At 37.9% G+C, this 15,985-nt stretch overlaps 1 protein-coding gene across 1 annotated transcript in view; it reads right to left on the bottom strand.

Moving 5' to 3' along the window:
- Positions 1-2,303: 2,303 nt before the first annotated feature.
- The window catches only part of LOC101640739 (cytochrome b-245 heavy chain), a 42,469-nt gene continuing 28,787 nt past the window's right edge, over positions 2,304-15,985 (bottom strand). The window contains exons 12-13 of the mRNA XM_004714560.3: positions 4,900-5,024; positions 2,304-3,734 (exon numbers count right to left, since the gene is read on the bottom strand). Of these exons, the coding sequence (XP_004714617.1) occupies positions 3,608-3,734; positions 4,900-5,024 (252 nt within the window). The 3' untranslated portion in view covers positions 2,304-3,607. The remainder of the gene's footprint in view (positions 3,735-4,899; positions 5,025-15,985) is intronic.

Below are 15,985 nucleotides of genomic sequence, written 5' to 3'. Positions count from 1 at the left end.
AAAAAAAAAAAAAAGAGTGTTGAAACAAAAAGGAAATAAGAAGCCCAAAACACTGAGTACTAAGGCAAGCCTCACCCAAGCAGTGGTATTTTCAATTGCCTTGTATGCACATGAAAGCTGGACAATGAATGAAGACCAAAGCATAGTTAATGCCTTTGAATTAGGTTGTTGGTGGAAAACATTGAATTTACCATGGACTGTCAGAAGAGGAACCAATCTATCTTGCAAGAAGCACAGGTAGAATGAATGGACCTTAGAAGTGAGGGTGGCGATACTTCATTTCATAGACTTTGGCCACGTTATCCAGAGGTGCCAGTCCTGGAAAGGACACCATGAGTGATAACGTCAGTGAGAAAAGAGGAAGAGCCTCCACAAGCTGATTTGACACAGTGGCTGAAACAATAGGCTCCAACATGGAAATTATTGTGTGGGTAGTCCAGGGCCTGTCAGAATTTATTTCTGTTGTCACGGAGTCAAAATTGGCTCGATGACACTAAACAACAACAAAATTGCACAAGTAGAACCTAAAGTGGGAAAAGTGTTTTACTTCTCCTTTGAAACTTTGACCAAGACAATGCAGTCATTTCCCCTTATCCCTTAAGCAGTGTTGTGAGGATGCCCAGGGCATGCACATAGAACTTGATATTCAGTTTTCACTTCATAATCCATACACTGTGTTGTGTTTTGTCTGTAAGATACGAACAATCAAAGAATTTCAACCCCTCTGGGGCAGAGAATATCTTTGCTAGCGACGTTAGCCTTTTAAAGCAGGATTAATGACACAGAGAGGGTTCATTAATTTTAATAGTCATGAAAAGATTTCATAGTTCTTCATGAGAATTACCGTCCAGGAACCTCACCACACTCTCCCACCCTCACACACATCACCAAATATTTCAATTGCATAAGCACAACATTGCAAAAGCAGGAGAACTACGAAAAGCCTGCATAGCCTTGAGATATAATGTTTCATCTTTCTCTCAGTGCCTGTTACTAAATGCTAAAATATAAATGCTGGGCTAGCAGCTAAGGGTTGGGGAGGAAGAAGGAAGTCCTCATAATCATCAGCACTTTTCCACTCATTTTTCCTTTTTATAACAAGGGCAACACACAATTGATGGCATTTTGGTAATGTTTTTAAATGTTCAATTAGAGAATCCTAGAGACAGTTTTTAAAACTACAAGCCGAGCTGGTTGTATTTATGCCACATAGATTAGAAATAGCCACAATTCTCAGGTTCTTGATAATGTCTCACACTTTGGTGTACAGAATTGAAATCCTGATCACAGGGCCTGACATATAGTAATTTCACCATAAATATTTGTTGAATGAAAGAACAGTTACTTGGGTTTCAGTAAGATCCGAATGAACCTAGATTTCTCTTCCCAGAAATATGAGAGAGGAGGCATTCCCTCAGTAGGAGATCCTCAGTACTCGTACCCTGCAGGATCCTGGAGAGCAAAGTGGTAGTCGTACCACAAGTACAACATGGAACAACTGTGTCCTCACCAGTTCATCCCAGTCTCCTAAATACTCCCTTTCAGCATGAAAATTGGAGAATAGAATTTAACAGATTCAATGCCATATGTAATCAAAATAAAATGAATATGTGGATTCATCCTTCAATTAATTACCTTCAATGCATACAAAGGTTTAAGAAAGCTGGGGTAGTAAGTGATCAACCCGAGCCTTCCTTTTCCTTTTGTCCCATCCACCTTTCTCCTCTATTCTCCTTTTCCCTTCACTTTCTTTCAAACTGATTTCTTCCACCCCCTGCTCTCTTCTTTGTCATTCTCATTACCAATGTTCAGTAGTTTTAAATATCTGTGTTGTCAGAGACTGGAGGAAATCAAGCTGTTTCACATTCCCAGAAATAGAGCAGTTCTTATGGGGAAAATCTGTCTTCTGGTCACACTAACAAGAAGCCCTCGTGGTTCAAAACAAACAACCACTGCTCAGGAGAAAGATGAGACTGTTAGCTCCCAGTAAGATGTATAGCCTTTGAAGCCCTGGAAGAGTCAGAATCCACTCAATGCCGGTAAGGGTTTTCTTTTCTTTTCATTGGATTTTATTTGTCAGAATCCAATGGATTGTAGTGGACTTGCTTTAGATTTAAGCAGCACTAACAGTGATTTAGAGACTGTTTCATGAAACTATGACCACACAGAACATCCTTTTAGATGTGAATACAGTATTCACACAGTAAGCTGAGGATTTTACTTTTTATAATGCCAATTTCAAGGATCTCTGGTGGTGCAGTGGATTAAATGCTGAGCTGCTAACTGAATGGTCAGTAGTTCAAATCCACCATCCTTTCTTCAGGAGAAATATGAGGCTATCTACTCTTGTAAAGATTTACAATAGAGGGAGCACTTATTCCCTGCCCAATAATATTGCTATGAATCTGAATCAATTCATTAGCAGGGGGTTTTGTTTGGGATTGGGCTAATGTCAGTTTCAACATGATCATTAGCACGATGATAATTAACCTTTAGCCAGATATGTAAAATTCATTGTTTGTGTGAATATTTCAGTAGGGCAAGAGTGGATGTTATTTAATACAGCTAGGCATATAAGATACACATTTTTCCTGACTCTTAACTTCAAATTCACAAATGCTGGCTGGAAGAGACCTTCACAGGTGGGAAACCAGTCTGCACTCCTTTCATAATGCTGGCAGGGAGAATAGAGGAGCCGGCTATAGTTATAGCAGAAGATCATTTCTCTGCCACATTCTCTCTTTTCTGCATGCTTCTGGTAAGGATGTCAGGGAACCTCCAGAATATCCTATTTACTGACCAAGACTTTAAGTCTGTTATTTACCATCAGGAGAACCAGGTACAAATTTTAGGTAGTTCTTTTCTTAGATAATTCTGTTGATGCTTTATATTCATTCTACTCTGGCATTATGTGCTTCTAAAATTCTTTTCATTCATTCATTCAACAAAGTTTCATTGAATACCCACTATTTGCCAAGAACCAGGATAAAATTAATTCTGTGGATTACTTTTACTCCAATTCAGCCTTACATTCTTTTTATCAGGAAGAATTTTGATAAGCAGGAGCCTGCTTAGATAGCAATCCTATCTCTACTATATATTGAGTCACTGTCAACATATAGCAATTCCTAATTCTTTGGAAATGTTCTTCAATATGACAAAATTGAAAGCAAGAAAATGACACAAGGTAAGACAAAATAGAAATTGAAATCAATTTTGAAGCAGGATCATGGAAAGACAACCAAACCTGAGGTCACGTGGCCTAGATCCAGTCTCAACTTCATAATCCTAGGCTACTTAACCATTTTGAGTCTCTGGGTCTATATCCTAAAAATTAGCCTAGAAATCCTTACATTACCTTCCTCGTGGTATTAACATGAAGGGAAAAATTGAAATAATGTTTCTGAAAGTAATCTGGAAACCATAACACACCATAAAAATGTTAGTTATCATGGTCACACTCTGAAATTTCCTTTGAGGGAAAAGATTACATTATAGTTTCTTTTTCTCTTTTCTTCCAAGGGGGAGGGGATTTAGCTTGTGAATTAGCATCATTTGGGTATCTGGCAGCAAAATGCACATTTCGTTTCCTCATGAAAGAGACGAGTTAAAAATTTTCCTTGTTGAAAATGAAATGCACTCCTCGAGGGCCAGACTCAGAGTTGGAGATGCTTTGTTTACTGAGCGTTTTAGCCAAGGCTTCAGGTCCACAGAGGAAAACACCTATTGTGGTACTATAAGGAAAGGGGAAAAAAAAGACAGTTTCAGATTTGAGGGTGCGATAGACATTAATAGGATAGACGATTTTCCCATTCATACCAGGGCTCAGGGTAGCTTCTCCTCTGCTCCTTTGTTCCACCAACAACTGGCAGATATACACTACAGGAGAGTGGCTCAGTCACATTTGTAGGGGTAACTACATGATTCAAAGGATGGTTAATTGTCCTAGACAGTAACATCCAAGCAAATCTTATGGAAAGTTCTACCACAGAGAGTATGGTGAATTCATAAATCTGTGGGCTACTTCTCTTCAAGACTCTTTCACCCTAAAGCTTCTTTGGATACTTGAAATCAGTAATAAATCTGTTTTATTCGCTACAAGTACACCAAAAACTTGGTTAAGTTTCATCTCTATAAATTTTAGAGTCTATAATTTTGCTCCTGGTGGTTTCAGCCTGGCTGCAGGAACAGATTTCCAAGGCCCACTACAGACCTAGGGGGGAGCTGCACCCACAGTTTGACAAAATCCCCATGTGATTTTCATTCTCATTAATGTTTAAGAAGCACTTGTCTAAGCGAATGCAATTATAATGATTTATTGAGTGCATTTTGTGTTCTAGCAAGATGGTAGACCCTCAAAATTTCATGATAGGTAAAGCTTTGGTCAACTTATTTTAGACAGCAAATCTATAGCTAGTTTCTTAGTAATAGGAATTATATTGAATTGTGGTCATTTAGGGAGGAGCCAAGTTCAGTAATCTGGGGTAGGGGCCTGGAAATATTTGCTTTTTGTAACTCCATAGGTCGATTTAAATGTGTTTTAAAGGCACCATGATTGTGCTATTTGGTAAGAATTGGGCTGCTAACCACAGGGTTGGTAGTTCAAACACACTAGCTGCTCAAAGAGAAAACAATGAGGCTATCAGCCTCTATAAAAATGTACAGCTTAAAAAAACCCTGAACCAGGTTACTATGAGTTAATGTAATATAATCAACCTAATGACAATGGGTCTATTAAACTGAGGGATATCTGGAGCCTGCTATTGAGTGTAAATTCAACTGTTATATAGCAATCAAATTATTTTAGTTTCTAGAATACACAAATCTAGTCATGTTTTGGAGCTGCTGCTTTAGGCAGACTGTTAGCCTCAAGAACACTCTGGTTTTGGGATTTCTTACTTCGGATGTTGACTTGCAATGGTCTTGAACTCATTATCCCAGTTGGGACGGCCGTATAAAGTCTTTTGTTTCAGGCCAGTGATCACATCTTTCTCCTCATCATGGTGCACAGCAAAGTGGTTAGCCTGCAGGAGAGGAAATCAATTCACAAAAATGAGACATGCTGTAAAAACATACACAGATGTAATTATATGTCTCATAAAACTAAGCTCTCATTATCCACTCTTAACAACAGCAAACATTCAGAAAAGGGCATCATAATAAACAACTTGAAGGCAAACAAAGATGAACAAACTAAACATGCTAGAAGTTTCTCAAATAGCTCAGCATAAAGTTAGTATATAATCCAGAAATCCGACACCTAGAAATATATTTTTAATTGTAAAACAGTTTTCAAACAAAATATTCATAACAGCATAGTTTATAATAGCCAAAGGGTAGAAACAATCAGCATGTCCATTAAATGATAAATAATAGCTGGTATAGCCATATAATGAAATATTGTTCACCTGCAAAAAAGAATGATGTATTAATGCATGCTACAACATAAATATAAACATTAAAGACATTTTGAAAAGTGATAGAATTTAGTATCAAAAATGACATATGAAAAGTAAATCAGTGGTTTTCTACATGTAGGTGGTGTGGAGAAGTGGAAAGATACTACTATTGGATAGGGAGATTCTTTTTGGGGTGATGAAAATGTTCTGACATTGTGGTGATGGATCCATAGCTGTGGAGATACTAAAAGAACACATTGACTTGCATATGGTAAATAGGTGAATTGTACAGTATGCAAATTATACCTCAGTTAAGCTGTGTTTTTTTAAAAGAATGTGTCAACTGGTTCTCTCTCATGCAGTTTACAATCTAGAACAAAGGATTAGAGTGTGATTAATGCCATTGAACAGGCAAACATTCCCTAATGAGTACAAAGAAATGAGGTGGAGTAGGAGGATACAGGAAAGTTGCAAGGGAACATCATCTGAGCTAATCTTTGAAGTGTGAGTATGAGTTCCCAGGTGGTACAAATGTTTAAAGTGCTCAAATACTAACATAAAAGTTTGTGGTTTCAGATGGATGTAATAACTGAATGTCAATGGACTTAACTCAACCATTAAAAGACAGTTACTAGCAGACTGACCTATAAAACATAACCCATCTATCTTTTGTCTACAAGAGACATATGTCAAACTCAGATAAAAATAGGTTTGGAATTAAAGCCTTGCAAAGAATTTACCAAACAAACAGCAATTCAAAGAAAGCATGGGCTGCAATCCTAATCTCTGACAAAACTTATCTGCAGGTGCAAGCCATAACAAGAGATAATACTCAAGGGATCAGTAGACCAAGAATGAGTGAACATAATAAATATATAGGCGCCCAATGAGGGACCAGCAAAATCCATCAATCAAACGCTACAAAAGATAGAAAAAGAAACCACAGGCTCAACAATCATAGTAGGTGACTTTAATACAATTCACTGTTCTCAGTGAACGATAGATCACCGGGAAAGAAGCTTAACAAGGAAGTCACAGAACTAAACTGTACAATTAGACAACATGACCTAATAGACATTTTTAGAGCTCTTTACCCAAATGCAAAAAAATGACATTCTTTTCAAGCACACATGTCAATACTCAAAGATAGACTACATGTTGAGGTGCAAGTCTAACCTGAGTAAATTCAAGCATTTACAGATCACCCAGACTTCCCTCACAGACCACTATGCAATAAGACTGGAAATCAACAAAAGGACAGTTAAAAAGCAAGGGGAAATGATTGGATATGAATAATTCCCTACTGTAAAACGAATGGGTACTGTTCAGAGTAGAAATGAAATTAGGAAGTTTTTAGAAACCAATGAGTACAAGAATACAACATACCCAAACTTTTGGGACACAGAAAAAGCAGTTATCAGAGGAAGCTTGATAGTGATGAATACACAGGTGTAAAAGGAATAGAGACTTATGAATAATACGCAGTCACAAAGCCTCCAGGAATTAGAGCAGAGTCAACAGGATAATCCTACTAATAGCAAAAGAAATGATAAAAATCAAGGCAGAGAAAAACGAGTGGAAAAACAAGAAAACAATGCAAAAAAATTTTTTTAAACAATGCAGCAAAAAGCCAGTTCTTTGACAGGATTAACAAAATCAATAGACTGTTGACAACCCAAACCAAAGAAAGGAACTAGCAAACATCAGTAGCCAAGATGAGGGATGAAACAGGAGAAATTACAGCAGATTCTCTTGAGATCAAGAAATTAATTACACAGTAACATGAAGGCCTGTGCTCCAATGAATTTAACAACTTAAAAGACATGGACAAATATTTGGATTAACAATCCCTCTCTAAATTATCCCATAAAGACATCAAGAACCTTAAAGACATCAAGAACATTAAAAGATCCATAGCAATAGAAGAAACAAATAAGATTATCAAGGGACTGCCAACTAAAACATCCCCTGGATCAGACAGCTTCACAGGAGAATTCTACCACACATTCAGCAAAGAACTGACACCAATCCTACACAAACTCTTCCAGAGCATACAAAAGAACAGCAAACTCCCAAACTCTTTCTCTGAAGCTAGTATAACACTGATACCTAAAGAGGGCAAGGATCCTACAAGATTAAGAACTACAGACCGATATCTCTAAAGAACATCAATGCAAAAATCCTTAACAAAATTTTAGCCAATTGAATACAAAACTGTATAAAACTAACAATTTATCATGATCAGGTAGGATTTATTTCAGGGATTCAGGGATGATTCAACATCTGACAGTCCATCAACATTATTCACCATCTTGACAAGAAAAAAGATAAGAAGCACATGATAATATCGATAGAGCAGAAAAAGCACTTGACATCTAATACCCATTTCTGTTTAAGACACTCAATAAGATAGGAATGGGAGGAAAAATCCTCAATATACTACAAGCCATATATGGAAAACCAACAGGCAATGTAATAATCAATAGAGAAAAGATGAAAACATTCCCACTGCAAAATGGGACCAGACAAAAATCTCCTTTCTCCCTCTTTCATTTAACATGATACTGGTAGTCCTAGCTAACAGCGTAAGGCAAAATAAAGACATTGAATGAACTCATCTGGGGAAAGAGGAGATGAAACTATAGTTATTCTCCGATGATATGATTTTATATATTGAAAACCCCAAAACCTCCACAAGAGGAGTGCTGGAAGTGATCGAGGAATATGGCAGAGTGGCAGGATATAAGATCAACAAACAGAAGTTTATTGGACTGCTATATATACCAGATGAGTCAATGGAAGAGGAGATCAAAAAGGTAGTACCCTTCACAATATCCAAGCACAAATTGAAATATCTAAGGATATATCTAACCAAAACCCCAAAATATTTCTAAGAGGAAAAATATAGTATTACAAGAAACCAAAAGTGACCTCCACAAATGGAAAAATATCCCATGCTCATGGATCAGAAGACTCAATATAGTAAATATATCAATCCAACCCAAGGCACTATATAAATTTAACATTATCCTGATACAAATTACAGCATCTTTTAAAAAAGAATTGGAAAAATTGACTACCACCTCACGTGGAGAGGGAAGGAACCCAGAATTAGCAGAGAACTCCTCAAGAAGAAGGATAAAGTAGGAGGGCTATTATACAGCCATAGTGGTGAAAACAGGGAGGTACCAGTATAACGACAGATGATCAGACCAGTGGAAAATAACAGAAAATCCAGAAATGAAAGCATCAGTGTACAGACAAGTAATCTTCGATAAGGGCCCCCAAAATATCAAATGGAAGCAGATGCCCTCTTCAACAAGTGGTGCTTGGAAAAATAGATATCTACCTGCAGAAAAAATGAAACAAAATCTTCACTCCACTCCATGCACAAAAATAAAGTCAAGGTGGATCACAGACCTCGAGGTAAAACCCCAAACTCTTAGGGCCATCAACGAGGGGATCAGGACAGACCTAAGAACTTTGGCATATGGAATACACAGGCTACTGGAAATAGGGAAGGACACAAATAAAGAGGAAACACAAATTGACAATTGAAATATACTGAAGATAAAACACCTGTGTAGATTGAAAGACTTCTCCAAGAGAGTAATAAGAGAGCCCACAGACTGAGAAAACATCTTTAGCAATGACACATAAGAAAAAAGGGCTTAATATTAAAATCTACAATATTCTGCTAGTCAATAACAAGAAAAAAAGAAATAGCCCACTGAGCAGGTGGACAAAAGACCTGAACAGAAGTTTCATAAGGGTGGAAATCCAAATGGCCAATAATCATATGAGAAAATGTTCCTGATCAATAATATGAAAATAATAATTTATAATTTATCATGGGTCCACGAAGGTGGGAGGGTGGGGAAGGGAGCTGATACCAACGGCTCAAGCAGAAATAAAATCTTTTGAAAATGAAGATGGCAACATATGTGCAAATATGTTTGATATAATTGGTGTATGGATTGTTTTAAGAGCTGTAAGAGCCCCCAATAAAATGATTTACTAATTAAAATATTTTTCTGGTATATACTTACAATGGAGTACTATGCAGTCCTACAAAGTAGTGATGAATGCATGGAGCACATTGTTTCATTGAAAGAGTTATAGAAAATTATTCTAAGTGAAGTTAGCCATGCACAAAGGACAAGTAAAACATGTGTCCACTGAGGCAAGTTCAAAAAGTACAATAGGCATAGAGGATAAGCTACTTAATGCATAAATCCTGGCTTGATGTCCAGGCACTTTGGCAGGGCCAGGCCTAACCCAAGGATGCAAATGACATCTAGCTGAAAAGGAGGTTAAAAAAAGAGAGAGAAAAAAGATGCGGGTGGTGGGGGAATAGTGCACTAATCCACCCACATGGAGGGCATTATGTTTCCACAGTAAAGGGAGAGAGAGACCACACATAATCCCATAGGGCCAGGGCTTGAGAAAACATACTGACATGGAGCAGCAAACTAACAGAGAGGATGTAAACTAATAGGGAGAGATAGATAGATAGATAGATGATAGATGATTGATAGATAGATGATAGATAGATAGATAGATAGATAGATAGATAGATAGATAGATAGATAGATAGATGATAGATAGAGAACCTCATCATGGCCCACCAAGCCCCAGGGATGACACTCCTGTTTGGAGCAGCCAGTACAAAGAAAGGCCCCGTCATGAGACACTAAGTCCCCTCACTGACACATAGCACTATGGGGGGCAGTACTGGAGACACTGCGGAAAGTGTAACTGGTCTGTCCTACACACAGTGGGGCAATACTCGAAGGGAGTACAGTACATACAACAGGGCAGCAAGGGGAGCAAAGTAACAAAGCCCCCCAGGAATTCTGAAAATAGACTTTTGACTTAGGGGAAAGGGCTTAGCACCTCATCACACCCAATTGGAAAACATTTGTAAGGGTCAGCAGAAAGATCTGGAACTATTTGTAGCCTTTTTTCTTCTTCTTTTCATTCTTTCACTTTGTCTACCTATATAAGATAGGTAGGATAAACAATCCCGAGGAGAAAATAACAGGACTGGTGTTTCCATGGGACATGGGAGAGGAGGGGGTTGGGAGGGGGAGTGGGGAGCCAACAAACTCAGGAACAAGGAAATAACAAGAGATCTAAAATTGATGAAAAGGAGGATGGAGAATGTCTGGTGGGGATTGACCGAATGCAATGTATCTGAGAGGGATTACTGAGAGCCAAGTGGAGGGTGAGCATGATAGTGGGACAGGAGGAAGGTGAAAGAAAACAGAGAAAAGAACTAGGAGTCAAAAAGCTATTTATAGAGGTATAGCTATAGGCATGTATATACGTAAATATATTAATTTATAAAGATAGGGTTATAGGTTAATGTACATATATTCATATGTTAAGTATTAAGATAGCAGACTGACTTTGGGACTCTATTCAGGGCCTCTCTAAACTCAAGAACAGTTTGTTCTAATAGTCTAGCACTCTTTGATACTGACCTTCCCAACACCAATCACTGGAGACAAAACTGGTGCATTAGCAATTGTGGTAAAGAAAGTGCCTGGTGCCCGGCTATCACAGATACAGTGTCTTAGGTCTTAAAGGCTTGATGTTAAACAAGTTGCCATCTAGCAGGGAGCAACAAAGTCCTTATGGAGGAAGCACAGCAGCCTGTGTGATCATGAGGTGTCCGCAGGATCACATATCAGGTATCAAAAGATCCAAAACAATTGCATAGATGTGAATAAGGGGGGTGGGGGGAGTGGAGACCCAAATTTGATCTGTAGGCAATTGGACATCCCCTCACAGAAGGGTCACAAGGAAGGAACAATTCAATCATGGCGCAGTATAGCATCAACGAAACATACAACATTCCTCTAGTTCCTGAATGCTTCCTGCCCCCACTATCATGATCCTGTTCTACCTTACAAATCCGGCTAGTCTGGAGTACACAAATATAAGAGCTCTCGACACATGGAATCCATGACAGATAAACCCTTCAGGAACAGTAGTTCCTGAAGCAATACCATGATGGTAGAGGGAGGAGAGGGGAGGAGGGGGAACTGATCACAAGGTTGGTTATATATTTCCTTCCCCACCCTGAGGGGGATGAAAACAGAAATAAGGGTGAAAGAAGACAGCAGATGGTGTGAGATACAAAATAACAATAATAATGATATATAATTGATCAAGGATTCACTAGGGTGAGAGGGTGGGCGAGGGAGGGGAAATAAGAGGAGCTGCTACCAAGGGCTCAAGTAGAAAGAAAATGTTTCCGTAATAATGATGGCAACATATGTACAAGTGTGCTTAATGTAACCGAATGATGGATTGTTAAAAGATTTGTAAGAACCCCCCAATAAAATGACTGCTAATAAAAATAGAATAAAATAAAAGTTGGTGGTTTGTTCCACCCATAGGTGCCTCAGAATAATAGGACTGCTTATCTGCATCCTATGGACCTTGAAAACCCCTCAATTATAGTTCTGTTCTGCAACACATAGGGTTGTTATGAATTAGAATTGGCTTGATGGCAACTCGTACTAGTTTATGTGTGATTAGGATTTAAATTCTTTGTTTTCCCTCTCTGATCTACATCTGTACTTTTTCCTCCTAATCCTAATATACTTGCAATATTTTATGAGAACCATTAAGAACAAAACAATCATAGATTAAAATGCACTCATATTTTAGTAATACCAAGCCAAGTCTAATATTATTCCTTCTGTGTGTGTGTGTTTGTTAGCACACATGTTTATGAAAGCATATATACACATATAGATACATTTTGTTGTTCTGCTACCACTCTAATATGCCTCAGTTTACACAACAGGTGCTTTTCATAAAAGTGGTTAATTATTTATAAGTAATTTGAATCAGATGGAGGAGGTTTAGAACCATTTATTTATTCTGCTTTAGCAATGTTGCAGTGACTAGTCTTACCGAGCAAAACAATTATTTTTTAATGCAAATAAATTTACCTTTTAAAATGTCTGGCTTTGTAAAAATAACAAAACTTTGAAAAGTCACATTGCATTAAAAATGTTTTCCTAAGTACACTTTTATCAAGTGTTTTGCTTTGCTTTTAAAACCACTTTCTCTCTGATGCAATAATTCTATAGTCATGCATCCCTGAACCTACATATGCTACAAGACTCACCCTACGACTTGGAGTATCCAAGACAAACAATGAGCCCAAAACCAAATGAGAAATTAGACTTCACAACTATGGCACACTCATCCAGGATTGTGGAGCCAAAGTCTGAGTGAGGCCCACTGAGATGCTGGAAATGAATTAGGAAGATATTTTCTTTTTCTTAGTTTCTTACGCAGGATGACTGTTTCCAGGCCAAGTCCTTAAGGTACCATTCTAGGAATTATTCATTTGTGTCTGGGTTTCTCAGTCTTAGGACTTTTGACATGTAGACCTGAATCATCCTTGGGTGTGGGGACTGACTGTCTTGTGAATTGTAGCATGTTAACAGCATTCTTAGCCTCTACCTAGTAGCATCCAATAGCAACCTTTCCCGAGTTGTAGCAACCAAAAGTGTCTCCAGACACTGCTAAGTGTTTCCTTAAAAGAGTTATATCACCCCTAGTTGAGCTTATGCTACTACAGTAATGGTTTCAAACATTTCTGAAAGCACATTGCATATATATATTCATCTGTGTATATGTTCATATATATATTTAAATACATGCACTTATATAGGCTTCAAAAAGTTCTAGGAACGTTCCATCATTTTTCAATTCAATTTTTCTATGAAATTTTTGGAGCCCCCTCATATATATTCACATGTACACACCTATACTATCATCACTTATTATATATTGCATTGTGTCATCCCTCAGAATCTGTGTCATCAATCCTAACTTTCATGCAGCAACAATGGACTCAAACCTAACAATTGTGAAGATGACACAGGACCAGGCAGTGTTCTATTCTGTTGTGCACAGCGTGTCATTATGAATCCTCATTGATTCCATAGCACCTAACAACATCAAAGACTGTAGTGATAGTTCTGCTAATGAATCAGGATTAGTGCAGGGCATGTCTTGAATCAGGAAGCTACTGGAAGAGACATGCCAAGTTCAGGAAGATTTCCTAGGAGCATAAGCTCAGAAGAGTAAAGGACCTTTTCTCAACAGTTGACAGAGAGAGAAAGCCTTACCCTAAAGCCAGCACCCTTAATTCAGACTTCTAGCCTCTTAAACTATGAGAAAATGAGTTTCTGTTTGCTAAAGGCATCCACTGGTGGTATTTTTGCTATAGCAGCACAAGAAAAGTAAGAATTTCATAGTGCTGCTCTAACAGAGACATAAAATGTGAATGTAGTTTTGGAATTAGGTAATGAGTAGAGGCTGAAAGACTTTTAAGGTGCCAAATAATAAAATCTTGGATTGTCCTGAAGAGATTGTTGGTAGACTTATGAATGTCAAATACGATTCTGATGAGGGCTCAGAGGGAAATGAGGAAAGCTATAAATCATCTTATAGAATACACATGGCATCGGCATTAGAATGTTGCCAGAAATGTGAATGCTAAATATGTTTCTGGTGAAGTTTTAAAAGAAAATAATCAACCTGTAATTGGATAATGGAAGAAGGGTATTGCTTTTTATAGAGTGACAATTTGTCTGAACCATGTTCAAATATGTGGTGGAAAGTAGAGCTTAAAAGTGATGAATTTGGGTATCTGGCTGATGAGTTTCTAAGCAAAATCTTAAAAGGAAATGCAATGTTGCTCCTTTTATAGTAAAATAAGAGAGGGAAAAGATAAACTTAAAATGAACTGCGCAAAATGGAAAAAAAAAAACTTTAAGGATTTGGAAATTCTGTCATACAAACTAAGGACATATGTCCTAGAATTTTTAGCAAGAATGTGGCTGTACAATCCTTTGTTAACGTGATTAAGCCTGTAACTGAAGTACATAATTACCACAGCAGATAAGCTATTAGTTTAGATATGGGGACAATGAAAGAACAAAGGGAAAGAACTCTGCCTCTTGGGATTCTACAGACAGGAAACAGGCCAAGTGAACTCCATCTGCTGTCCTACCTGCAGTATCTTAGAGATCAGTAAAACTTCAAAGGGATTGCAAATGAAAGGCCTACTTGGCTTCAATGGGAGGAACACAGTCTCTTGGATCTCAAAGGTGAGACTACTTGCTTTTAGGCTTTTAAGAGTCAGATCTTTGACAACTCAATTACAGAGTGTGAGGCTGCTTTTAAGTTGCATCAGAGTGGTAGGATCACTTCTCAAAGTAGTTGGGCTTCCATGTCCAAAGGGTAGAAGAACAAGGACTGCTGGAGCTTAGGGACTAGAGTAACCACTTAGATGGACTAGCCCAAAGTCAAGGGAGCCAAGTACAGTAGAAGGAGTAGAGGAAGTAGAAGTAGAGTTGTTGACCCAGTGGGCATGGAAGTCAGAGCTTATGCCCAGGTCTAAGTAGCCTCCAGTCAGAATCCAAAGGGCAAGGCCAGCATCCAGAGTGTAAAGGGTGACGCCATTGTCATCTAGCCTGATAAAAGAGGATTATTTTCAAGCCTTGAGGGCTAATGCAAACTTTTCTTCGGAGGTTTTAGTCTTACTGGGTTCTTGCTATCGCTTCTTTCTCTCCAATTTCATCTGTTTGTAATGGGAAGGTCTACCTTGTGTCTGTTTCATCACTGTTCAAGGGGACTTCAAAAAAGTTCATGGAAAAGTTCCATTATCTTTCAATTCCATTTTTTCAAGAACATATTGAAGTCTCTTATATTTAGAAAAGTGGAAACTTGTATTCTGTATTTTAGAGGTTGACAGATGAAGACAAATTTTACCCCAATACGATCTTACTATTATTTGATTGAGATGCTTTGGAAGATGAGATTTTGGACTTGGAGATGAATGAAGCCTTTGGGGATTATGTGATTAGGTAAATGTGTTTTGCATGTTGCAGGGAAAAGGAATTTTTCAGGACCAAAGAGTGGAATGGTCTGGATTGAATTGTGCCTCCAAAATGTGAGTTGTAATTCACAAGTTCAAATCTTGGGTTACAATCCCATTTGGGAATGGATTAGCTATGTTGTGTTAATGGCACAGAATTAGTATAGGTGTCTTTAGTCAAAGGAGATTTCTTGTAAGATATAAAAGTTTAAGCAAGTAAGCGAGGAATCATTGGTGGCAGAAGACAGATGCCAAGCACATAAAGATCACCCAAGAGTAGTTCAGAAGAGCCAAAGGTCTTCCTGCAGAGGTGATACAGTGACAAAATCTTCTTCTTGAGCTTAGATAATCTGTATAAATACTAAGGATAATACCTGAAATATAATTTATATTTAATAACTATTGTTCATTATTATTTACAGTGCAAATTCATCTTGAGTACCTGGTTGGAGACCCCTGGTAGGCACGTTGCTCTAATAAAATCAAAGCCATAGTTTCAATTCCTCAGTCCCTCAATGACACAGATGGTTAGACTTTTGATTACTATCTCAAATGTTATTGTTTCAAATCCACTTGGTGCCCGGCTATCAAAAGATACAGCATCTGAGGTCTTAAAAGCTTGAAGGTAAACAAGTGGCCATCTAGCTCAGAAGCACACCAGCCTGTGTGATCA

The sequence above is a fragment of the Echinops telfairi genome, unplaced genomic scaffold, assembly GCF_000313985.2.
Source record: "Echinops telfairi isolate 266 unplaced genomic scaffold, ASM31398v2 ScPeMD7_26;HRSCAF=91, whole genome shotgun sequence".
Classification (NCBI taxonomy): domain Eukaryota; kingdom Metazoa; phylum Chordata; class Mammalia; order Afrosoricida; family Tenrecidae; genus Echinops; species Echinops telfairi.
The sequence above is the reverse complement of the archived record's forward strand: the minus strand, read 5'-3'. Positions and strand labels throughout refer to the sequence as shown.